Source organism: Fukomys damarensis, unplaced genomic scaffold (assembly GCF_012274545.1).
Source record: "Fukomys damarensis isolate Sample0158 unplaced genomic scaffold, DMR_v1.0_HiC HiC_scaffold_16, whole genome shotgun sequence".
In the NCBI taxonomy this organism is placed as follows: Eukaryota; Metazoa; Chordata; class Mammalia; order Rodentia; family Bathyergidae; genus Fukomys; species Fukomys damarensis.
In genome coordinates, this window is record NW_022900928.1 from 31916582 (window position 1) to 31943698 (window position 27117).

The window sequence follows — 27117 nt, forward strand, 5'->3', positions numbered from 1 at the left end:
AAAAAAAAAAAAAAGAAAGAAAACTGCTTGTCACTGTGCTCAGCAAGCTAAAAGCCTTACCCGATGTAAGGGATTATTACTGTCATGGTAAACTCTGCTACACAGAAAATTCTCCTCTGTTTTGGGCATGGGAGAAGCAGGAAACAGAACGGCAGGCTCAGGCTGTCAAATCTCAGGATTATTTAAAATACGCTGCCTTTCTTAATGTGAATCCCCAGTAAGCCTTCTCTGTGTTCTTTAACACTAGGTGTTCCAGCTCCGGAGACCACCTAGGGTCTTTTCTTTTACCTCAAGCAAGGCAGTATTAGAAAGTAGGGTGTGCTTCAGGCATCAAAGCCCTAATTTAATGCAATTTTCTAACAAACACAACAAGGAAAATATATAAAATATGTGTGCACATACAAGTATGTGATAGAGAGGCAGGGAAAAAAGTCTTTATCAACGAGTCACAGCTCCTTTTCTGGTTCTCTAGATTTGCCCACTTTACCACTTGTGCCAAACAGGAGAAGAGGAATCTTATAAAATCTGACATGTTAGAGGTATAGTTGACAAAAGGTCCCATCTTTTATATCCCCAATTGGTGAGGCTCTCTGAAACATTCACCCAAGCTAAGAAATGTGTCTGCCTCCCTTGGTCAGCTGCACAAACCTGCTCCTGATCCATAGTGTGCAGCGGTAAAGAAGAAAAAAGAAGTGGTCTTAGAGCTGATGGGCTTGAGTTCAAGTCCAAACTCTCTCTCTAAACTATGTGGATCAGGCAAATTACCTTGTTATTAATGAATGTGTTTATATCATGAATACAATTTCCTTGTCTTATTTCTGAGACTGAAAACTGTAAGCATTTCCACACGTTTCAGACTTCCCAACAATTGTTAGGGGCTACGTAATGTTCATGAAGTAGCTATTCCATGCTTTACCTGAATGCTTTATTATCAGACATTGAGATTGTTTCCTACTTTTCATGACTACAATGCTATGATAAGCATGCAACTCTGTCTAGATACTAATGTATTCCCTTGTAAGAGACTCTCAGAAGTGGAATATTTTTATGACTCAATACAAAATGCCAAATGACTTTCTCAGAGGGTGGTACTGATTCACAAAGCTCTTAGTGACACGTACAGGTACAGTGCCATGGAAGTTGTCATAGGATCTGGAATTAACTTGGATTCTAACTTATTATGTTAAAAAAAAGATGGCACACCATTATTTTAGTTGATTCAGTTGCTAGTGAGGTTGATCATATTTCACATTTCATATCATGGCATATATTTTTGGAGGCTTTTCTATACACAAGTTTTAGTCATTTGCCTATAAGATCACAATGCTTTTATTCCCCACAGCATATGAGCTTTAATATAATATGTATGTAAACCCATGGTTTCCTTATTTACTATATTTTCCCTATCTACTACTTTTATTCTCTTTTATAAGACATATGGACATTCCAAATATTTATATAAACAATTGTCAGTCTTTTTCTTTGTGATTTTTTTTTCAGTGATTTTTAAGCTTAAAAGTCCTTCTAAAAGCCAAACACATGGAATATCGAGTTTTGCCTTACTTTAGGTTGACTTTTAAGTATTTATCTCTTTAGTCCATTTGGAATTTATTTTGGCATATGGTATGAGGTGTACTCTGAGTCAGAGGCTGAAAACTCAGATTCCTCTAGGGTCCAGGCAGGTAAGTCAGTGGGTGAGGAAGCACAGGTAAAGAAAGATAAGGTAGAGATTGGTAAATCAGACTATGTACTGGGGCTTGTTCCTGGAAGAATTTCATTCTTCTATTTTTTAAAAAGGGAGAATGGAAATCATCCAAATTTTATGGAAATCATCCAAATAGTGGGCCAACACTGCAGGTTAATAAAGCCTTTTTTGTGTCTAGTAGCCACATCTGACTCATTGGAAGCCACTTTGCTGCCTCCCGTTTAATCTGATGTTTTCCCAGTTTATTCCAATAATATTTATTGACCAAGTCTTCTCAGTTCATTTCTCCATTCCTCCTTTTTCAAATGCTGCATTTTGGCTATAATTGGTAAATTTCTAGACAATTTTATGCCATTAATCTACTTGACTCTTATTCTTTTTTAATTATTATAGATTTATGACATGTTAAGATCTTTAATGACAAATACATTTTCATTGTTCTCCTTTTTTGAGTTTATTTCTGTGCTTTTTATCTGTTTATCATTCCAGACAAAGTCTTAAGTCATTCAATCAAATCTCTTTAACTCCCTTTGGGATTCTGTTTGGCATTCCATTACACCTATAATTGACATATTTACAGTATTTCACCTTCCCATCTACATTTCCTAATTATTCAAGTCCTACTTTATGCCTTTCAATAAAATTTTGCAGTTTTTGTCACACAGGTCACACATATTTCTCATTAAGATGATATTATAATTTTTATTAATTTTCTCGACTGAGATAGTGTTCAGTATATTTCATAATTGTTTTTCATGTATGTGGGAAATTTATTGACTTTTCAAAAGCTATCTTGTACCCCTAGGTACAAGCTCTTAATTCTTATAAATCAATATAGCTTTTCAATTAGTGTCCTTGTGTTGTCTAGGAATACAAACACATCCTTCACAAAAATAATAACTGTCTCAGTATCTTTTTTTCTGTTTAGTCTTATGTTGGCCAAAGCTTCTAAAATAATTCCAACCAATGGATACTCCTTATTTTATTAGTGATTTTTAAAAGAATCCTTCCAATATTTATCCAGGAAGCATAACACTGGCTTTTAACTAAGAATCACTGTTTTCTGCTGTTTCTTTTGTGTGCCTTGGTTTCAATATTTTATGACCTAGAATCATCATCAGAGGTGTTTTCATCACTTTCTGGGCACAAAAGACATATTTTAGCACAGTGCATAGCACATTCTAAAAGTATTAGGAGACTGCAAAATAAATCCTACATATATCTGAACCACATATATCTGAATTTGGATCCAAGTTCTGCTTGGGTATGACCTTGTATATGGCTCCCTTCCTTGACAAGAAAATTCAGGTAACAATTCTGAGTGCGTAGCTGACTATAAGAATGAAAAGGACGAGGGCCTGGGATTTAGCTCAGCAGCTCTGTGCCTGCCTTGAAAGCACAGTCCTGAGTTTGATCCCCAGGACCAAAAACAAGATAAAACAAAAGAATTAAATGGACTCAATGTATGTCTATTGAACTTAGTGGAGTACTTGGCACCTATGAAAAGCTCAACAAATTTCACTCTTCCTCTGTCACTTAAAAGAAAAAGGTCAGGACAATACAAACAGCACCCCACATACAGCTTTCCAAGGAATACCTCACATTACAGCCTTGAGAGCATGCAAATTCCAGGAAAGATGCCACCCTGACCTTCCTGTTTTAGTGTGTATGGCTCTCACTTTTCCAAACTGTACAGTCCATCTCTTGCACACCACACAAACTATTTGACCTATGACATAAATGAAAATAAAAAGCCAGGCCAATGCGTAAAATGAAGCAGGACTGAAACAAACTGTGCCTCCATTAGCCCAGGACATGAGTGTACTCAGATAAAGGCAGAACAAGCAGCTACTCAAACTAAAACCAGATGTTCACAGGGTTCTGGCTTAACTTTTTTATAACCCTTCATATAACACTCACTGTCCTGTCATTTCCATAGAAGGCCTTCTGCTCTGTTTAAGCAGCAAGAGACAAGCTCAGGCCTCTGTCAAATTTGCCATCACTAAACCCCAGCTTGACTTTGAAGGAGCCCTTGCCATGAGCAGCAATCCTGGGCTCAGACTTGTTGGCCAAGAGAGGTATCAGCAAGTGACAAAGCTTATCCTGCACTGTTGTTAGGGCACAGCCAGAACATCTCTCACAGCAGTGGCAAAGGGAACCTGGGGGAACCACGGAAGTGGGTACTGACCGGGGAAGCACCCAGGCACAGAAGTCAGTGAAGATGCAGTGGGGAGTCTTCGGCTGGACTGGCCTAGATTCAGATCCTGTCTCTGTTTTTATTTGGTGAGCAACTGAGGACCAGCTTGTCAATTTCTCTGAATTTTATTTCTTCATCTTTTTACAGGAAATAACATCCATTTCTGCCTCTCTGGGACTGTTACAAATTTAAGCTAGGTGATACCTGCATAGTACTTCACACCTCTTGGGATCTATTAAGCACAAACACAAGTGACTATCATTGTCAACAATAGCAGCGAATGCTTATATAGCACCTATTGCATACCAGGTTGTGACCATCAATCTTACTATGTCAACTTCATTGGGTGAAGGAATGCCTGTCTAGCAGATTAGTAAAGCACGTGTTCCCGGGCATGTCTGGATGTGACCTGTGGGGTGCAGGTCATGAAGGCATGGCTTTGGCTACTATATATGGTTTCTTGTCCATTCCTCTCTGGCACTGTTCCCTTGCCCTGCTTCCTGGCCACCACAAACTAAGCAGCTTTGCTCGGTCACACTCTTTTGCCATGAGGTTTCTGCCTTGGAGCCAGCCAACCATGGACTGAATCTCCTGAAACCGTGAGCTAAATGAAACCTTTCTTCCTCTATGTGGTAGGTGTCAGGTATTGTGTCTCAGCAATGGGAAAAGCCGATTAATACACGTATGCTATTCTTAGTGTTTTAAAAATATCAACTCACTTTATCTTCATATACATCCTAGTTGATAAGTACAATTCACATTATTACCATTTTTCCGATGAGGGAACCGAAGCACTCATGGGTTATCTATCTTGCGCAAGGTCACACTGTTGATAAGTGTCAGAAGGCAAACTAGGTCCCCTGGCTTCAAATCCACATTGTAACCTCTACACTATGTCACCCCTCCCTGCTGTTAAGATGCACAGTACCTGACTCGGTGCTGCCCTGAGACTGCCTACACACAGAAGGAAACACACACAATTCAGGCACTAGGGCTCCCTCGTAAGGATTGCGTGGGCAAGAGGACTCGGCCGGGTCCCATTCTTGCACCGCCAAGGCTACTCTTCCCTCGTCTGAACTGCCTTCTTCCTCACTCCCCTGGTGCTCATCGTCCTGCCCCCACCCTTGCCTGTGCTTCCCACTACCTCCCATTAATCATCTCCCCTCTCCCCTGGGTCCCCAGTCTTCACTCCTGGCTTCTTTCCCATTGCTGACAAAAATTTTCAAGGCTCCTCCACCTTACATAAGCCTTTCCTTGAACCTGCCTCCTCCTCCTCAGGTTACGCCCATCTGTCTCCTTGTCTGCTTTGTTGAGAACAGGAACTATTTCCACTCTTTGCCTCTTGCTCGCTCCTGAACTCACGGTGACCCTGCTTCACTGCACCATGGATAGAAACTGCTCACACAAAGGGTGCGGATGGCATCCCAGTGAATGACCAATTCCTGTGGCCTCTCCAATCACTACCCTAACTTCTCCCCTGCCTATATATACACATTCTATATATGTTACAGAACATCAATTCTGTGTAACTGCAGCTGACTTTTTACTATATGCACCAGATTAAGGGACTCAAAGTCCTATATAGCTCCCTATTACCTCAGAAGAATCTTCACATACCACATTAAGGACCACAGAGCTCAGCTCCTGGTCACCTTTCCAGCCCTCCTTGATGTATTCAGCCTTTTGATGCCCAAACTCCTCAAAGCGATCAACTTAAATTTCCCGGAACACTCCCACCTCTCTCCTTTGCTTGGTCTCTGCACATGCTCCTCCATCTCCTTGAGGCACTTTCCTCTAACTGTCATCTGGACAACACCTAGTCTTCACCTGGCCTAGCAAGGTGTAACCTACAGGTGACTGCCCTAGAATGCCTTCATCTGCATTTACCACAGTGCATGTGGACCGGTTATGATCATGGAGTTTTATGTAGATACATAGATTTGATGACTGTATTTAAATTTGAGAATCCATCTCAACCTGTCTCAAACATGTCTACAAATACCACGAGGGAAGGAAGCATGCCTATTTTATGTACCGCTAAACCTGAATGGTTGCTCAGGGCATGACATATAAAAGGCAGTTAATAAACACTGCTTGAATGAATAAATAAGCAAACAGTGTCTAGATCTGCTGCATCCTGCTGTCTAATGCTCTGGATTTGCCCTTTCCACCTGCATGCAAGGGCCTACAAGGCTTACTGACAAAAGTCCTTGGTTCCTTTGGTGAAGGAAAGAGATGGAACTAAGCCATTTTCCCTCCTCAATTGTATAGTCACTTCTCCTTTGTCTCACCTGCACTTTACCTAACCAACCAGTGAGTGAGAACTTCAAGGGCAAGCCCCATGTGTATCACAGGTTGTACTCAATTCCTAGACCACAGTCCTGCTCACAGAAAGAGGGCCCTCAGGTGGCACTTGAACCAAACAGTCCTAATTAAGTCTACAGACATTTCTGGTTCTCTGTCCTGTGTCATTTCCCTTTTTTTCTAATAGAAGCCTAATTTTTCATTTGAGTGCCCATGTGACAAGCTAAAAATATTTACTTTATACCTGTAAGTGTCTAAGCGACACGACTCTGCTTAAGAAATGTATGGTGAATGATTTAGGAAAAAGTCTGTTTTCCTACATCTTTCTGTTTTCTTTTGCTTTTTACTCCAGATGAGTTCTGGAGGTGCCGCAGCCATCTTAGGACCATGAGGTAGCAAGTAAGAAAACGACAGCCCAGAGCAAGGATGGCAGACAACAGGAAGAGAGAGCCTATTTTTCCTGCACTACTAACCTGGCCCCAGATGCACATGCCCTGGACTGAGAGTATGCAAGAGGACATCAAAACTTCACTGAAATACCACTTTAGTAAGGAGTTTCGTTTTTCACATGCTAAACACATTGATAAATATTTCCCACAGAGAGATAAGCTTTGATTGCTGGGTACCACGGTGTCCTTGGCCTGTCTTTTCTTCTTCCCTACTCTTGAGGTTCCAGGTAGAGAACTCAGCAGGTTCAGCCATCCCAGATATGATACTAAGGACAGCAGAAGGAGGGGCCAGTGGGGACCCTGCTCTTCAGCGAGCAGGGACAGCTGCCAGCCAGCCAGGCTAGTTTTTGAGTCTGCAGATGTAAGGCTCTGAACAGAGTTTTGGCTACAGTCTGTCTCCAATGTGCTGACTTGAACTCTCCCTCAGCCTACGATGTCATTCCACTTATACCAGATTGCTCCAAATAAATCACTGTATCAGGGTGAGGTGAATTCACAGGGCAGGTTGCCAAAGAAGTGTTTCCATTACACATTTCACAACGTGCCACCAATGTCATTTACGAGAAGGTTAATTTACTACCAAGAGATCTTGATTCTTCATTGCTGTATTTCTACTTGTGGCATGACTCAAAGGGAAGACAGATAGGAATGGTGGGGAAGGGGGTTTATAAAAAAACAAAATCACGCCCCGATCACTTTTCTTAGTTTCTTGCTTTTACACAAATTGTACCATATAATCTCAAAAATGTTTCTCTGTAAATTTTTGCAAACGCACTCAGAGGCTAAGTTTTAACCAAAACAAGGGAAAGAAAGAAACAGCACAGACTAGTAGTCTTTGGAAAAATAATGAAGGACCCATTTTTGAAGACACCTGGAGGATGAAAATTTAGGTGCAAGTATTGGGGCAAACCTAGAAGCAAAGAGGAACAGATCGCAGGGAAAGCCAGTGGAAAGCACAACTCTCGAGTGAGTTTTTCTGTCCCCACTGACTCCTTCTCCTCCTTACCTCTTTTTTATTTTTTCCATGAAATCACATCCCCAGCTCCTGTTTGCCTTGTTAATAGAAGTCACAGCCCAAACAGAGCAAAGGCACACAGGAAGTGTGAAGAGACACATATTGAGTGCATGCATGCTAGCCATATTACATGAATGAATGAATGAATGAATGAAACAAATAAGAGCATCTCATTTGAGCCCAGCCCTGTCTATACTCTTCTGTGATCCTGGCTTTATCAAAGTAAAGGACCTTAATATTTCTGAACCTCAGTTGCTAATGTCTATGAAATAGATACAGTAATCCTAGTGCCATCCTACCTCACTGGGTTGTGAAGATTTAAAAAAAAAAAAAAAAAAAAAAAAAAAAAAAACTAATAGAGAGGCAGGGAAAAAAGTCTTTATCAACGAGTCACAGCTCCTTTTCTGGTTCTCTAGATTTGCCCACTTTACCACTTGTGCCAAACAGGAGAAGAGGAATCTTATAAAATCTGACATGTTAGAGGTATAGTTGACAAAAGGTCCCATCTTTTATATCCCCAATTGGTGAGGCTCTCTGAAACATTCACCCAAGCTAAGAAATGTGTCTGCCTCCCTTGGTCAGCTGCACAAACCTGCTCCTGATCCATAGTGTGCAGCGGTAAAGAAGAAAAAAGAAGTGGTCTTAGAGCTGATGGGCTTGAGTTCAAGTCCAAACTCTCTCTCTAAACTATGTGGATCAGGCAAATTACCTTGTTATTAATGAATGTGTTTATATCATGAATACAATTTCCTTGTCTTATTTCTGAGACTGAAAACTGTAAGCATTTCCACACGTTTCAGACTTCCCAACAATTGTTAGGGGCTACGTAATGTTCATGAAGTAGCTATTCCATGCTTTACCTGAATGCTTTATTATCAGACATTGAGATTGTTTCCTACTTTTCATGACTACAATGCTATGATAAGCATGCAACTCTGTCTAGATACTAATGTATTCCCTTGTAAGAGACTCTCAGAAGTGGAATATTTTTATGACTCAATACAAAATGCCAAATGACTTTCTCAGAGGGTGGTACTGATTCACAAAGCTCTTAGTGACACGTACAGGTACAGTGCCATGGAAGTTGTCATAGGATCTGGAATTAACTTGGATTCTAACTTATTATGTTAAAAAAAAGATGGCACACCATTATTTTAGTTGATTCAGTTGCTAGTGAGGTTGATCATATTTCACATTTCATATCATGGCATATATTTTTGGAGGCTTTTCTATACACAAGTTTTAGTCATTTGCCTATAAGATCACAATGCTTTTATTCCCCACAGCATATGAGCTTTAATATAATATGTATGTAAACCCATGGTTTCCTTATTTACTATATTTTCCCTATCTACTACTTTTATTCTCTTTTATAAGACATATGGACATTCCAAATATTTATATAAACAATTGTCAGTCTTTTTCTTTGTGATTTTTTTTTCAGTGATTTTTAAGCTTAAAAGTCCTTCTAAAAGCCAAACACATGGAATATCGAGTTTTGCCTTACTTTAGGTTGACTTTTAAGTATTTATCTCTTTAGTCCATTTGGAATTTATTTTGGCATATGGTATGAGGTGTACTCTGAGTCAGAGGCTGAAAACTCAGATTCCTCTAGGGTCCAGGCAGGTAAGTCAGTGGGTGAGGAAGCACAGGTAAAGAAAGATAAGGTAGAGATTGGTAAATCAGACTATGTACTGGGGCTTGTTCCTGGAAGAATTTCATTCTTCTATTTTTTAAAAAGGGAGAATGGAAATCATCCAAATTTTATGGAAATCATCCAAATAGTGGGCCAACACTGCAGGTTAATAAAGCCTTTTTTGTGTCTAGTAGCCACATCTGACTCATTGGAAGCCACTTTGCTGCCTCCCGTTTAATCTGATGTTTTCCCAGTTTATTCCAATAATATTTATTGACCAAGTCTTCTCAGTTCATTTCTCCATTCCTCCTTTTTCAAATGCTGCATTTTGGCTATAATTGGTAAATTTCTAGACAATTTTATGCCATTAATCTACTTGACTCTTATTCTTTTTTAATTATTATAGATTTATGACATGTTAAGATCTTTAATGACAAATACATTTTCATTGTTCTCCTTTTTTGAGTTTATTTCTGTGCTTTTTATCTGTTTATCATTCCAGACAAAGTCTTAAGTCATTCAATCAAATCTCTTTAACTCCCTTTGGGATTCTGTTTGGCATTCCATTACACCTATAATTGACATATTTACAGTATTTCACCTTCCCATCTACATTTCCTAATTATTCAAGTCCTACTTTATGCCTTTCAATAAAATTTTGCAGTTTTTGTCACACAGGTCACACATATTTCTCATTAAGATGATATTATAATTTTTATTAATTTTCTCGACTGAGATAGTGTTCAGTATATTTCATAATTGTTTTTCATGTATGTGGGAAATTTATTGACTTTTCAAAAGCTATCTTGTACCCCTAGGTACAAGCTCTTAATTCTTATAAATCAATATAGCTTTTCAATTAGTGTCCTTGTGTTGTCTAGGAATACAAACACATCCTTCACAAAAATAATAACTGTCTCAGTATCTTTTTTTCTGTTTAGTCTTATGTTGGCCAAAGCTTCTAAAATAATTCCAACCAATGGATACTCCTTATTTTATTAGTGATTTTTAAAAGAATCCTTCCAATATTTATCCAGGAAGCATAACACTGGCTTTTAACTAAGAATCACTGTTTTCTGCTGTTTCTTTTGTGTGCCTTGGTTTCAATATTTTATGACCTAGAATCATCATCAGAGGTGTTTTCATCACTTTCTGGGCACAAAAGACATATTTTAGCACAGTGCATAGCACATTCTAAAAGTATTAGGAGACTGCAAAATAAATCCTACATATATCTGAACCACATATATCTGAATTTGGATCCAAGTTCTGCTTGGGTATGACCTTGTATATGGCTCCCTTCCTTGACAAGAAAATTCAGGTAACAATTCTGAGTGCGTAGCTGACTATAAGAATGAAAAGGACGAGGGCCTGGGATTTAGCTCAGCAGCTCTGTGCCTGCCTTGAAAGCACAGTCCTGAGTTTGATCCCCAGGACCAAAAACAAGATAAAACAAAAGAATTAAATGGACTCAATGTATGTCTATTGAACTTAGTGGAGTACTTGGCACCTATGAAAAGCTCAACAAATTTCACTCTTCCTCTGTCACTTAAAAGAAAAAGGTCAGGACAATACAAACAGCACCCCACATACAGCTTTCCAAGGAATACCTCACATTACAGCCTTGAGAGCATGCAAATTCCAGGAAAGATGCCACCCTGACCTTCCTGTTTTAGTGTGTATGGCTCTCACTTTTCCAAACTGTACAGTCCATCTCTTGCACACCACACAAACTATTTGACCTATGACATAAATGAAAATAAAAAGCCAGGCCAATGCGTAAAATGAAGCAGGACTGAAACAAACTGTGCCTCCATTAGCCCAGGACATGAGTGTACTCAGATAAAGGCAGAACAAGCAGCTACTCAAACTAAAACCAGATGTTCACAGGGTTCTGGCTTAACTTTTTTATAACCCTTCATATAACACTCACTGTCCTGTCATTTCCATAGAAGGCCTTCTGCTCTGTTTAAGCAGCAAGAGACAAGCTCAGGCCTCTGTCAAATTTGCCATCACTAAACCCCAGCTTGACTTTGAAGGAGCCCTTGCCATGAGCAGCAATCCTGGGCTCAGACTTGTTGGCCAAGAGAGGTATCAGCAAGTGACAAAGCTTATCCTGCACTGTTGTTAGGGCACAGCCAGAACATCTCTCACAGCAGTGGCAAAGGGAACCTGGGGGAACCACGGAAGTGGGTACTGACCGGGGAAGCACCCAGGCACAGAAGTCAGTGAAGATGCAGTGGGGAGTCTTCGGCTGGACTGGCCTAGATTCAGATCCTGTCTCTGTTTTTATTTGGTGAGCAACTGAGGACCAGCTTGTCAATTTCTCTGAATTTTATTTCTTCATCTTTTTACAGGAAATAACATCCATTTCTGCCTCTCTGGGACTGTTACAAATTTAAGCTAGGTGATACCTGCATAGTACTTCACACCTCTTGGGATCTATTAAGCACAAACACAAGTGACTATCATTGTCAACAATAGCAGCGAATGCTTATATAGCACCTATTGCATACCAGGTTGTGACCATCAATCTTACTATGTCAACTTCATTGGGTGAAGGAATGCCTGTCTAGCAGATTAGTAAAGCACGTGTTCCCGGGCATGTCTGGATGTGACCTGTGGGGTGCAGGTCATGAAGGCATGGCTTTGGCTACTATATATGGTTTCTTGTCCATTCCTCTCTGGCACTGTTCCCTTGCCCTGCTTCCTGGCCACCACAAACTAAGCAGCTTTGCTCGGTCACACTCTTTTGCCATGAGGTTTCTGCCTTGGAGCCAGCCAACCATGGACTGAATCTCCTGAAACCGTGAGCTAAATGAAACCTTTCTTCCTCTATGTGGTAGGTGTCAGGTATTGTGTCTCAGCAATGGGAAAAGCCGATTAATACACGTATGCTATTCTTAGTGTTTTAAAAATATCAACTCACTTTATCTTCATATACATCCTAGTTGATAAGTACAATTCACATTATTACCATTTTTCCGATGAGGGAACCGAAGCACTCATGGGTTATCTATCTTGCGCAAGGTCACACTGTTGATAAGTGTCAGAAGGCAAACTAGGTCCCCTGGCTTCAAATCCACATTGTAACCTCTACACTATGTCACCCCTCCCTGCTGTTAAGATGCACAGTACCTGACTCGGTGCTGCCCTGAGACTGCCTACACACAGAAGGAAACACACACAATTCAGGCACTAGGGCTCCCTCGTAAGGATTGCGTGGGCAAGAGGACTCGGCCGGGTCCCATTCTTGCACCGCCAAGGCTACTCTTCCCTCGTCTGAACTGCCTTCTTCCTCACTCCCCTGGTGCTCATCGTCCTGCCCCCACCCTTGCCTGTGCTTCCCACTACCTCCCATTAATCATCTCCCCTCTCCCCTGGAGCTATGTCACCCCTCCCTGCTGTTAAGATGCATAGTACCTGACTTGGTGCTGCCCTGAGACTGCCTACACACAGAAGGAAACACACACAATTCAGGCACTAGGGACTCCCTTGTAAGGATTGTGTGGGCAAAAGGACTCGGCCGGGTCCCATTCTTGCACTGCCAAGGCTACTCTTCCCTCGTCTGAACTGCCTTCTTCCTCACTCCCCTGGTGCTCATCCTCCTGCCCCCACCCTTGCCTGTGCTTCCCACTACCTCCCATTAATCATCTCCCCTCTCCCCTGGGTCCCCAGTCTTCACTCCTGGCTTCTTTCCCATTGCTGACAAAAATTTTCAAGGCTCCTCCACCTTACATGAGCCTTTCCTTGAACCTGCCTCCTCCTCCTCAGGTTACGCCCATCTGTCTCCTTGTCTGCTTTGTTGAGAACAGGAACTATTTCCACTCTTTGCCTCTTGCTCGCTCCTGAACTCACGGTGACCCTGCTTCACTGCACCATGGATAGAAACTGCTCACACAAAGGGTGCGGATGGCATCCCAGTGAATGACCAATTCCTGTGGCCTCTCCAATCACTACCCTAACTTCTCCCCTGCCTATATATACACATTCTATATATGTTACAGAACATCTATTCTGTGTAACTGCAGCTGACTTTTTACTATATGCACCAGGTTAAGGGACTCAAAGTCCTATATAGCTCCCTATTACCTCAGAAGAATCTTCACATACCACATTAAGGACCACAGAGCTCAGCTCCTGGTCACCTTTCCAGCCCTCCTTGATGTATTCAGCCTTTTGATGCCCAAACTCCTCAAAGCGATCAACTTAAATTTCCCGGAACACTCCCACCTCTCTCCTTTGCTTGGTCTCTGCACATGCTCCTCCATCTCCTTGAGGCACTTTCCTCTAACTGTCATCTGGACAACACCTAGTCTTCACCTGGCCTAGCAAGGTGTAACCTACAGGTGACTGCCCTAGAATGCCTTCATCTGCATTTACCACAGTGCATGTGGACCGGTTATGATCATGGAGTTTTATGTAGATACATAGATTTGATGACTGTATTTAAATTTGAGAATCCATCTCAACCTGTCTCAAACATGTCTACAAATACCACGAGGGAAGGAAGCATGCCTATTTTATGTACCGCTAAACCTGAATGGTTGCTCAGGGCATGACATATAAAAGGCAGTTAATAAACACTGCTTGAATGAATAAATAAGCAAACAGTGTCTAGATCTGCTGCATCCTGCTGTCTAATGCTCTGGATTTGCCCTTTCCACCTGCATGCAAGGGCCTACAAGGCTTACTGACAAAAGTCCTTGGTTCCTTTGGTGAAGGAAAGAGATGGAACTAAGCCATTTTCCCTCCTCAATTGTATAGTCACTTCTCCTTTGTCTCACCTGCACTTTACCTAACCAACCAGTGAGTGAGAACTTCAAGGGCAAGCCCCATGTGTATCACAGGTTGTACTCAATTCCTAGACCACAGTCCTGCTCACAGAAAGAGGGCCCTCAGGTGGCACTTGAACCAAACAGTCCTAATTAAGTCTACAGACATTTCTGGTTCTCTGTCCTGTGTCATTTCCCTTTTTTTCTAATAGAAGCCTAATTTTTCATTTGAGTGCCCATGTGACAAGCTAAAAATATTTACTTTATACCTGTAAGTGTCTAAGCGACACGACTCTGCTTAAGAAATGTATGGTGAATGATTTAGGAAAAAGTCTGTTTTCCTACATCTTTCTGTTTTCTTTTGCTTTTTACTCCAGATGAGTTCTGGAGGTGCCGCAGCCATCTTAGGACCATGAGGTAGCAAGTAAGAAAACGACAGCCCAGAGCAAGGATGGCAGACAACAGGAAGAGAGAGCCTATTTTTCCTGCACTACTAACCTGGCCCCAGATGCACATGCCCTGGACTGAGAGTATGCAAGAGGACATCAAAACTTCACTGAAATACCACTTTAGTAAGGAGTTTCGTTTTTCACATGCTAAACACATTGATAAATATTTCCCACAGAGAGATAAGCTTTGATTGCTGGGTACCACGGTGTCCTTGGCCTGTCTTTTCTTCTTCCCTACTCTTGAGGTTCCAGGTAGAGAACTCAGCAGGTTCAGCCATCCCAGATATGATACTAAGGACAGCAGAAGGAGGGGCCAGTGGGGACCCTGCTCTTCAGCGAGCAGGGACAGCTGCCAGCCAGCCAGGCTAGTTTTTGAGTCTGCAGATGTAAGGCTCTGAACAGAGTTTTGGCTACAGTCTGTCTCCAATGTGCTGACTTGAACTCTCCCTCAGCCTACGATGTCATTCCACTTATACCAGATTGCTCCAAATAAATCACTGTATCAGGGTGAGGTGAATTCACAGGGCAGGTTGCCAAAGAAGTGTTTCCATTACACATTTCACAACGTGCCACCAATGTCATTTACGAGAAGGTTAATTTACTACCAAGAGATCTTGATTCTTCATTGCTGTATTTCTACTTGTGGCATGACTCAAAGGGAAGACAGATGGGAATGGTGGGGAAGGGGGTTTATAAAAAAACAAAATCACGCCCCGATCACTTTTCTTAGTTTCTTGCTTTTACACAAATTGTACCATATAATCTCAAAAATGTTTCTCTGTAAATTTTTGCAAACGCACTCAGAGGCTAAGTTTTAACCAAAACAAGGGAAAGAAAGAAACAGCACAGACTAGTAGTCTTTGGAAAAATAATGAAGGACCCATTTTTGAAGACACCTGGAGGATGAAAATTTAGGTGCAAGTATTGGGGCAAACCTAGAAGCAAAGAGGAACAGATCGCAGGGAAAGCCAGTGGAAAGCACAACTCTCGAGTGAGTTTTTCTGTCCCCACTGACTCCTTCTCCTCCTTACCTCTTTTTTATTTTTTCCATGAAATCACAAAGGTCAATCCCAGAGTCTCCTTTGACTACATAAATAGTCTCCTGTTCTGGGCTTCAGAAGATACACTCCCTGGCTCTGGCCATTTCCCGCTCTTTATGGGCTTGTTAAAACACTCAGTACTTATAGAATGGACTTTTTTGCTTGGAGTGGTACTCAAGGTCTCCCTGACAACTCACTTTTCACCTTCAGGGCATTCTGCCCTGTAGTCAAACAGAACTACTGGCTGCTCATAGCTAGGTGTTCATGTTCTGCCCACCTATATTTTGATCCTGCCCCCCGGCCCCGGACTCCATACCAGGAATGGTGTTCTTAAGTCCAGATCAAATGTTATTTCATCCAGAGAGCCCTCCCTGACCCAGCTGGACAAGCCTCTCTGCTCTTCCAACCTTCCTGGCACTCTTCCCAGTGGTTCCAGGAGTAGCCTTTCTTGCTCTTTTCCTTGACGTAGAAGCATTTACTGTGTAAAGTTTTCATCTCTCTCAATCTAGACTTCCAGCTACTTTTGCCAGGAACCATGCCACACCTTCCCTGTAACCTCAGATAGGAAAAGGGCAAGGACACAGCACAGGCTGGATAATGAACAGAAAGGAGTTAGGAAGGATGAAAGGCAGGAATGAAGGAGCTAAATATGCTTCTAGTCCTTGGATATAGGAGAGACTGATTTCCAGGAGCTGTTCTCCTTTTCAATCAATACGAAGAAGACAAGAGCATGTTTCTCATAAAAATTCTCAGTCTCTATGTTTTTTAACAGGGATTCTCATTTCTCTTCTCTGGGTCTCTAAATCCACTGTAGGTCACCCCTGTTGTTTTCCAGCTTTGCTCATGTTGCTGCAATGTCAGGTTGATCTGTCCTTTTATGCTTCAGCATCAACCAAAGGAAAAAGATAAGATACTACCTGGAGACCCAAGATACTGCAATGCTAACTTGTTAGATCTTGGGGTAGCAAGCAATTCACACAAAGGTATTTTTATTTTTAAAGTTTTGGATGTGGTGAGATTTTCTGCATGGTCTTTTTTAATGACTTCTCAAGATTTCCTGGCTTTATGCAAGATTGTTACTTACAACTGGAGGCAAGTTAACAAGGGGAAAATTATGTTCCATATAATACAAACAGGAATAAAATATTTAATAGTAGCTATGAGAAAAAATGACACCCTGTAGCATAGTGGGGGCCTTGTGGGACTTGAAGTCCGAGTATCCAATATGGCTTTGCCCTTAACTTCGGGGGATTTAAGTAAACTCTCTGTGTGTGCCTGAGTCCAGTTCAGTGGGAGCTCCATCAACATCAGATCTCTGCGTGGATATATTTGTGTAAACAGTTTGTAAAGTGCTCTTAGATATTTTTTTCTAGGCAAAAGATAAACTCCTTTAATTTAAAATCATCAGCTGGATTGCATTAAATGAAGGGAAAAGCAAAAACATATACAATTCAGCCATTCATTAAATTAAACACAACTATTTCTCCTGTTACCTAATTACAAACAGACCTAAATAATCTGGATTCTGACATCTCAGATCTTTTTAAAGTCTTGATCTGCATTTTGACATGTAATGAAGGGAAGGTCATATTCCAATTTGTGTGCTAAGCAAACCTGAGAGTTACAGTTGTATATTGGGACCATGATGACTTCACTAAAACAAGACCTAAACTTTTAATTAACCTGCCAAGACAAATTACAACTCACAGCTCACAGGTAATGATCACAGACAGCCGAGACTCAATGCCAGGGACTCTTGGGGAAAGGGGGATTAATAGCAACATCAGAATCAGTCTGTTTTTGTATTACAGAAAAAAAACAGTGTTCATTAAACAGTCGCTGTAGCTTGAAGGGAGACAGACAGGTCAGAAAGGCAGCAAGAGAAAGTGGAAGGAGAAAGAGGAAGGCAGGAAATATTAACAGCTTCCATTTACCAAGTGCATACGGCTGCCTGAGCTGTGCTATGTACTTTATATCGCTCTCTAATCTCCACAATAGGGATTGCAGAGTCCTGCTATTTTTCATTTTTCTGGACAAAAACAAACAAAAAGAAAAGAAAAGAAAAAGAAGTTCAGAGAGGTGACAGACTATCCATGGCTCTAGAACTAACACGGGAGAATAAGGAAAAGAAGAAATGGCAAGTGGCCTCAGGAGGCATTTGTTTTCATCTGACCGCCCACTCAGGATCACTTTGGCCCTGAGGCAGGCCTACTGAGTCGGAATTTTTGAAGAAAGGCCCAGGAATTGGAATTTTTACCTGCCTCCTGCTTCCCGGTGAGTTCTTTGTTCAACAGTGCTTGAGAACCACCAATGAGATATTGCAATCCTTTGCTACTCAAAATACCACCAGGTGCTGGTCAGAAAAACACAATGGAAGGACCCCTACACCCGCTGGAGCAAAATCTGCATTTTAACAAGACCAGCGGGTGATTCATAAATATGTTCAAGTCTGAGGAGCACAGGAAAGCCTATTTGCTTGAACAGACACGAAGGGTTAAGGAGAGGTAGAGACAGCTTTCATCATTTAGGTGAGAACAGAGGAACCAGGGGGAAAGCAAGACCATTTTCCTAATTATGACAAAGCAGGTTAGCAAGCTGTGACAAGCAAGAGTTGGCAAAGGTACCTTACTGTACCTCCATCTTATTTCTCGAAAATGCACATCCTAATTAAAAGTAGTTTTCTTTGGGGGCTTAAATTAATAACCTTTCATATTTATGTTCAGTTATTAAAACTGAAGCCTGACTGTGAAAGCTCTTAGCTTTGTGCTTCCCTGTGAAGTGTGCCGAGCAGTAGTTAGACAGGGAGATCATGAAGCTGGAACTCAGCACCATTTGATAATTATGTGCCTAAATTGAAGCCACCATGTCTAGAAAAAGAAAAGAAAGGGACTATAGCCTAGCAAATCCAGCAAAGCAATGGCCTATTTGATGGAGAGAGGAAGAGCTGGGCCTCTAATGAAGCGGGTGAAGGGTGACCTGCCTTAATATTATCAGGCTCAAATTCCAGATGCTTGAAAAAGCAAGACCTGGAAAACATTAATGATTTGTGTACTTAAAACCCATCTTCATGGTAGGGATTCAGGACTGAGTTCCCTTTTCCTGTACTTCAGAAGATGACATTAAGGGAGGAAGCCAACACCACCACAACTGTCAAGATGGGCTGCTGGTAGTCCTGCCAATGGGAACCTGGGCGGGACAGGTCATATACATGCTCCCTCTCTTACCAAATGAGGAACAATACAGGATAGGGGCTGGGTGGGGTCCTGGGGAGACAGAAGACTATCAATATCTCTTCCTTCTGAGTACTCAGATTCTGGTGGCTAAGAAAGACACTTCCAAAACAAGGACAGCACAGGGGATGCTTCTTCCATCTGAGCAGTGCTGGCCCATACCTCTTTCACTTTGCCACAAGGGTAGAACTGCAAGGCTGAAATAATAGGAGAAGCTTATTAATCATGGGCTGTATTTAACAGGAAGATACTCTCAATACCAAGGGCAAAACTGCAAATGAGAGCAAAATGGCTTGACAATGACCATTGCTCTTCAGATGGAAGAACTAGAGCCTTGCAAGAGTTTTGGAAAATGAGTACCAAAGTAAGAGATTTTCTTTAAAGTCCACATTTCCTATGTCAAAGTGACCCCTGGCTGAGGATAGAAGCGCACTTGATCTCTAAACCACACAGAGCTTTGCATTAGGTCGAAATTCCATCCCCAAGTGTTCTGGTTTATGGACTTGTGTTTTTCTGTAGGTTTTACTCCCTGGAGGGGACTTGATCTCTAGGCTGTGTCACAGTGCTTGCAATGCAAACTCAGGAAACACATTTTCTAACCTGAGCTACCAAGGCTGTCATGTTCATCTCCGGAGGAGATGCATTCTGTGGCACGGATTGGTAAAAAAATGAGAAATTCTTTCAACCAAAGGGCCAAGCTACTCAGATACCCATTGGCTTCTGAGGGGCCCAAGGGCCCTTTTCCACCACAAGGGACAGGGTTGGTGTTGAGATTCATTTAAGACACTAGGGCTTGTCCTTCGTCAAAGAATAGGGCATTCTCAACAAAACCTCCTAGCTGATGGATGGCATTGCTCATTCAGCACTTTGCAGGGCTAGTCTCACTCTCCTCAAGCTTTTATCTTTTTTGTGTTTTTTCCCCTCAGTCTGCCAGGGGTTGTTGGCTCCAAAAGCACCAAACAAAACAAAACAAAGTCCAAACCAAACCCAAATAACAAATCAGTGAGTTGAACCAAGTGAGACTCTCGAGATAAATAGGTGGGAGACAAGCGCCAAGCAGAGAGATGTCACCTCCATGTGACTTGTCACCCAGACTTGCCCCACCCGCCCCGGTCTGGAAAGGCAGCTGCAGGTCCACACATCGCTGCACAGATAGCAGGAAAAAGGCAGTGGGCTCAGGTGCCAGTCCAGGACAGCCTCCTTGGCTGGCCTCTCATACCTACTCCCTGCCAACAAGCCCAGTGGGGATGGCTCACTCCATGACCCAGGTGGCATCTACAGTTCTTGGCAAGACACAGTCCCTTGCTAGCATCAACCTCCAGAGTCCCTCAATATCCTCCCACTCAAAGAGAGTGAGGAGGGTAGAGCTTCTTACCAATGGCAGTGGTGAGGAAAGAAACCACTTCAGATTCTTTCCCATCGTTGTAAAAGGCCAGGTGCCAGATTCCCGAATCCAGATACTGGATGAAGCCGGTCTCATGGCTGGAGGGGGGTACACCACCCCGAGACTGGCGCTGGGATCCTTCCAGGCTTCGTGCCTCTTGAGTCAGGAGTCTCCTTCCATCCAGTAGCTCCACAAAGTCAAACTAAGGCAAAAGGAGAGTGTAATTAGTAATGGATCTGCTCTACCAGATGCCATCTTCCTTTGGGTTTGTCCTGGGGAAGACAAGGAAACATGAGCTGAGAGAAGCATGAGAGGCTGAAGCCCCAGGAAAACTGATCAACCAGCTCAAACTCCTTCCCAGAACCCATTTTTTCATGATAATATTCTCCTGACTCTCTTATGAATATGGCATAATAGTGCATTTTTTCTAGTCTGATTTTCTTCATTTTTGTTGTATGAATGGCGAGTCTGCACCCAGCTGTATGTATGTACCAGTGCAACCATGCTTTTTCAAAGGTGGGCCTGTGGTTAGCGACTTCAAGACTGTCTGAGCTCCTTACAAATTATGACAGGAACTTCAAGGATCAAGAACTGGATTGGAGTGCTGAACAAGATTGCAATGTCAGGCATGAGCAGCCAAAGATTTCATTTATATCTATTTGTCTTTTATCGATGACCTTTTCTAAAGGCTCCGATTTCAGGGAGCAATTTTAGGAGAAGTAAACTGGATTGGCCCAGAACTCTATCAATAATTACAGGCTGTGCCCAATAGAAATGCCAGTTGATCTGAGACTGCTAGCATGAGACTCCAGAGAAGTTTGTCAAGCAGTATTAACAATAGGTAGGTGCTTAAGCCCTACTGGCCTACTCAAAGTGAACTGAGTAGCAGTCTAGCTTAAATGCTTTAAAAAAAAACAACAGGCTGTGCCATAGAAATGCCAGTTGATCTGAGACTGCTAGCATGAGACTCCAGAGAAGTTTGTCAAGCAGTATTAACAATAGGTAGGTGCTTAAGCCCTACTGGCCTACTCAAAGTGAACTGAGTAGCAGTCTAGCTTAAATGCTTTAAAAAAAAACAAACAGAAGATGGATCTATTTATTCTACGATGTGTAAAAGCATCTGGGTGCATGTGAAGACCAACATGGAAGTTCTGCCATCAGCGGGGCCCAGGCCCCTCTATTTTTCTTTGGCCCCATCCTTACCAGAAATCTGAACTAGCTACCAGGGATTGGAAGACAGTATATAGCCTGGGCATGACCAATGGATGCTTATGATTTAAATTATTGGTAAGACTTTGACAGGGCTCTCTTCTCTGTCATTCCTGACTGGCAATATGTCAGTCATCTCAGACATGTATGGATGGATGGATTTTTGGTGCTGGAATGGAAGCTACAGCTTCACACATGCTAAGCACATCTTCTACCACTGAGCTATACTCCCATCCACCTGGACAAATTCTTTGTGTTTCTGATCCACATGTGTCTGAGTAAATGTGTAGGACAGAAGGAATACAAGAGACTAGAGAAGTAGCATTTATTTTGGGCCAGGTGCTACACTAGCTGCCTTATAAATGTTATTCTTTATTCTTCACGATAAACCCTGAGAAGTAGGTATAATTATCCTGATTTTATAGATTAGGAAATTTGCTCAGAAAGGATGTGTAATAGACATAAGGTTACATAGCTGATAATAAGAGGGTTCAAACTCAGTGCATGACTTTTGTCTAGATCACATTTCTGGGATAATTTAACAGAGGAGACTGAGTAATAGCAGCAAGGCTATTTAAGAAATTTCATTGAATTCCTTTCTCTTAAAGAGCCTCAGGGATTTCACCTTTCTTGTCTGAAAGACAGGGTCTGAGAGGGGGCAAACAAATAAATGACCTATAAAATGTGTGAAATTCTTTCCTAGAGGATGTGGGTTGGGCTTCTTGACTTGGGCTAGGAGATCTGAGCAGGAGTCCACAGGGGTCAGCGGGTAGGTAAGGTTCAGGTTACCTGGGTGTGGGAAGGAGGAAAGCCTTTTCTGCCATAAATGCCAACCAGTGCTGCCTTTCCCAGGGACACGTTGAACTTCAGATGCACAGGATGGTCTATGAACACCTGAGATCTCCAGAAAGTGCCAGGAGGAATCTTCTGGGAAGCCCGTCTCCCCACATCGATTTCTCCAGAGTCTATAAAACTGTCCTCTGGAAAGAAACTACTGGGTTTTCCTACCAAGACACAGGGAAGGAAAGACAAAAGCATTTTGATTAGCCACAGTGGACATAAGGACTCAGCTTCTGAACAACCGGGACTCTGTTCAGCCTCTCATTCCTCTGCAAAGTCCTCTAGCCAGCAGCCCCTCTCCTTCATCCTGGCCCACTTCCTCCCACAGGAGTAAGAAGGTCCAGAACTTTTTTTTTCCAGCGATGCTCACATTGTTCAGCTAAAAATATGCATTCTTCCAAAGCAATACGGGTCCTCCCCAAGGGCCATCTGTTTACTGCATAATTCCACAGCTTGTTAAGATATATTTTGATCCTAAAAATAATCATTTGCAGTCACATGAGAATAACTTTGCAATTTTGTGAGAGAGAGAGTGTGTGTAAAGAGCTGCACGGTAAAATAGGGAGGGTAGAGAGAGTGAGGTGTTGTTACTGAATTTCCAGCTTGGAACAATTCTCCCAGCAGTGGGAAGCAGGATGCCAGGGGAGTAAGGTATTTTAAAAGCTTACTAGTTTATGTATAAACTGGAAGCCAAATTCTAGATTTGTGGCCAGGTACATGGATGAGGGTTTGCGTTGGCAGCAGGAATATGGGTAAGGAAGATGAGGAAGAAGGTCTTTCTATGGGAGGAAACGTCTGAAAAATGCGTCTTTGTCTTTGGATAGGGGTGGATATCATTTTTTGCTAACATGGGTAAAGTCGAAGGAATTTCTCAAGTTTATACACAATGTCCATGCCATACTTGGAAATTCAACCGGGCCCCAGGTCTGTGCCTCACATTCCCTTGGGGGTTACGAATAAAGTCTCCTACTTCTCCCATTTCTGTCACCAATCAAGAGACTAACTGCTTTCCGAGGGCACCACAGGGCCAGGAAGGAAGGTTGCTTATCAAGCTTCCTCTATTTAGTAATTAAACACACTCGTATGTGAAAGAGATAAACCCTAACTTCCTGCCAGACATCAGCCTTCTGAAGAGAGGGGAGGGGGCAGCGGAGACTACAGGAACATTTGGACGGCCACCCTTGGGAACCTGAAACACCAAAATCAAGTCAACAGACATTTTGTTATTAGTAAGGACCCCCTGGGCATCCTGGCTCCAAGGCTTTTTTGTGTGGTTAAGAGATGTTGGAAGATGTTGGAAGAGAACAAGAATTCATTTGTAAAGAAAACACGTTTGTAGAACTTTTTATAAAAAGCATTTGGAGAACAAGAAATTAAAATGTCTTTTTTCCCTAGCTTTGTAAGACTCCTTACAAAGCACATTTGATGCTGAAATGGAGCTTGGCAGGGCATTGTTGTAGTCATAAAATATTTTACTGTTTTAAATAATAAAATTCAATTTAAATGTTAAACTTCTCCATATGTTATCATTCCCTTATAAACTCCTAGGCAGAAACATCAGGTTTTTAGCTTCAAACCGTTAAACGTTATTTTAATTAAAAATGTGCCAACAAAAAAGTTAAAATGCACGCTATCAATAAAAGTACCACCACTATTCTATCATTAGCTTGGGAAAGAGTTTGCATTTAATTCCTCATGGAAGGAATATGTACCCCAGACTTTTACATTGAAAATACAGACACACAAACCATCACACTGTGAACCACAAACATGTTATTTTAATTAAAAATGTGCCAACAAAAAAGTTAAAATGCACGCTATCAATAAAAGTAACACCACTATTCTATCATTAGCTTGGGAAAGAGTTTGCATTTAATTCCTCATGGAAGGAATGTACCCCAGACTTTTACATTGAAAATACAGACACACAAACCATCACACTGTGAACCACAAACTTCAAAGAGAGAAGCCAAACTCACAAGGCATTAAGATGGAAGAGAATTATTCACATTCTTCTTTACCTGATTTGTGGGATCCAGGATCACAACCCTTTTATATGGCAGGTAGAAAACACTATACCTCCAACTTTTACTTCTGCTAGGGAGAGAGAACTAAAAGACAATATGAAAAGCCAGGATGTGTTCTGAACCTTGTTCTCCTAGGAACTGCAGAGAAAGCAGCACACGACTGCTAATTCCAAGGGCTCATTTCCTCTGTGTTTAAGTAGGTGGGAGTCAGAGCTGAAGGGATTTGAGAATTGTCTGTATTCAAATAGTTCCTGTGTCTGAAAATAATGGAAAAATACTCCCCCATTTCAGCATGCTGCCAGAGAAGGCTGCACAGTTCATTTTCTCCTCCAGTGATCATATTTTAGGAGACAGCTACTGTATCAGCTAAGTTCTGTTACCTTACAGGCCAGAGGTCAAGCCCAAAGATTCCCCATAGGGCTCTGCAGCCCAGAGGAGTAAGTACATTGACTTTTACTCCATAGGAGGTGTCAAAAGGAGACTTCTCTTTTATAGCACTTTCTAGTATTTCAACCAGGTAGGCCAGATTGTTGGGAAACATTGTCTTTCTAGTGTATGGAATAAAATGAAAATAATAAATTTTGGTCGGGGGCATACCTCTCAAGAGGACCTTGAATTTGTGGTCTCCACACTGGAATCCCAATGATAGTAGGGATGGTTGGGAGGGGCTGAGAAGAGAGAGAACAGTCTGCTGAATACCTTCACTGGGTGGGAAAGACAGCTGAGATTGGCTGGGCCAGAGGCTGCCGGAGTTAAAGGCTTCCCCCATTTGTATCTTTTAAAAACCTTTACTACCTTCCTTTTTTCGGATACTATGCAATTATTTGACCTTAATTCTGGGCACCAAGTATGAAAAGTATGATAAAATATCCATCACAGAGAAAATTCCCTGATTATGGGGAATGAGGGAGGGGAGAGGATAGAGGATCGAGGCAGCTGGATGAGAAAAGGTCTGTGTAAAAAATTCTTAACTGTACCTATGTGCTAGAAGATAATAACAGCTATTGGTAGGAGATATGGTAATAAAGGTATAGGTGGTTGTATTAGCTACCATTTGATGAGTTCCAACTACATTAGCGGATAGCCTCATTTCTATCAGTTCAGTTAATTCTTGTAACACTAATATAATCTATATACTGAAGTTTAGAATGCATAAGAAGCCAGTTAGAGATATCTCTTTATTTGGGATATCTAGGAGGATTAAATCAGTAACTGATTAAAACTCTAAAATGTCATTATCAGTGATGGTGGGATGCACTGACCCTCTTAAAGATCAAGAGTCCCAGTGGAATTCATAGCCCCCATAGGCTAAATGTCAAGGCTTGACCAGGTAGATCTGAGACCCCTTTATGAATGTCTTGACATTCTAGGCTTCAAGAAGTTAATCATTTTATGAATCAAGAACTTGCACAAAGGCCCTACAGTTGTCATGGTCTCAAGATGTTCACAAAAAATACACTATACTGTCACTGGGTACCCCCAGAGCCTTAGCAAACAGTACAAAGACCTTAAGGCCCCTCCAAAAGCATGATTAGATTTCACAAGGCAGATACTACCAGTAAGAGTCCCCGCTCTTTTTTTGGTAAGGCCAGACAGATCCAGGGTTCCTATAGCAATGCCGTGCAAATACGCAATCATGTCTATAAAAGAAATCTCTTGATGGATTGCTGAAATGATTGGCTAGCTCAGTCAAGCACAGATTTGGAAAAACTAAAATTCTACAGGCTTCACCATCATAGTCTTTACTTTCCTGAATTGAGATCTATCTATAAGATTCTACATTTTTAATCAACTAACAATCTTCCCCTCCCTCCATCTTTTCAGTTCTTTTCAATGCAATAACTTGCACAAAGAATCCTTTAGTTTCCTTAGCAACTGTCTGAAATTTATTTGGTTATCAAAATAAGCTGTTCCATTTTGGAGATCCCAGCTGAGCCTGTGTGCAGCAATTTGCATGGTTCAAACTGATGGGCAATTTTGATTTCATTGCAGAGAGAAGAAAACGCTATCCCTAGCCCACCAATTCAACCATCAGAAATGCTTGTTTATTTAATGCTTTTTTCCCTTTCCCCATTAATGTATAACACAAGTTCTTGTGGCTTTGCTTTGAAAAGCTGCTGTATTTTGTTTCTCTTCTGCGACAACCTCAAAAATATAGTATGAATTGTAGTTTTCATGTTATTCTCAAAGATAGTGACATTTATAGTAATAGAATTACTGCATATTTAATTTGTATAATTAAAAATATATGCTTTAAACATATTAAAAATACCCCACATCTTAGGAGGATATGTGGGGGTAAATGTTAATTAATCTGGGCTTCTGGGGTTTTAATAACTAAGATGGAACAGTTAGAGACTTCAGTGGGTGAGAGGAGAGGAATGAGCATGTGTAAGCGCCTCTTTGACACTATACTTTAGAAGGGTAGATATCATCGTTGTTTACAGATGAGAAAGCTAAGGCCACAGGAGATAGAATGATTGGTATGACTTAGCAGAGCCAGTAAAAAGGCAGGGCCAAGAATCAACTCCTGGAGTGTGTCCCTCCAAGGCACATTTACCTGTCTCTATCATGCACACTCTTCCCCCATCATTGTGGAGCCAAGGCTCAAATCTTAATTCTCAAATTAGCTCTCCTCCCTGATGTCCCCTGAAGAGATAAGAAATATGCACTTGGATCAGGAATGAGACTTTTTCCCTTGAGACAGCTCAAGGAATTAGAGTTTTGAACATCACAACTAACTGGGGCCAGGGATTTAGCTCAGTGGTGCTGCTGCCTGCCTCATAAGTACAAGGATCCAAGTTTGATCCCCTGTACAAAAAACAACAACAACAAATATATGTATATATATATATAT

The 27117-nt window shown here is 41.6% G+C and overlaps 1 protein-coding gene across 1 annotated transcript in view; it reads right to left on the reverse strand.

Moving 5' to 3' along the window:
• Tenm4 (teneurin transmembrane protein 4) overlaps nucleotides 1–27117 on the reverse strand; it is a 724757-nt gene that overhangs the window by 176556 nt on the left and 521084 nt on the right. The window contains exons 11-12 of the mRNA XM_033763938.1: nucleotides 22183–22397; nucleotides 20176–20386 (exon numbers count right to left, since the gene is read on the reverse strand). Of these exons, the coding sequence (XP_033619829.1) occupies nucleotides 20176–20386; nucleotides 22183–22397 (426 nt within the window). The remainder of the gene's footprint in view (nucleotides 1–20175; nucleotides 20387–22182; nucleotides 22398–27117) is intronic.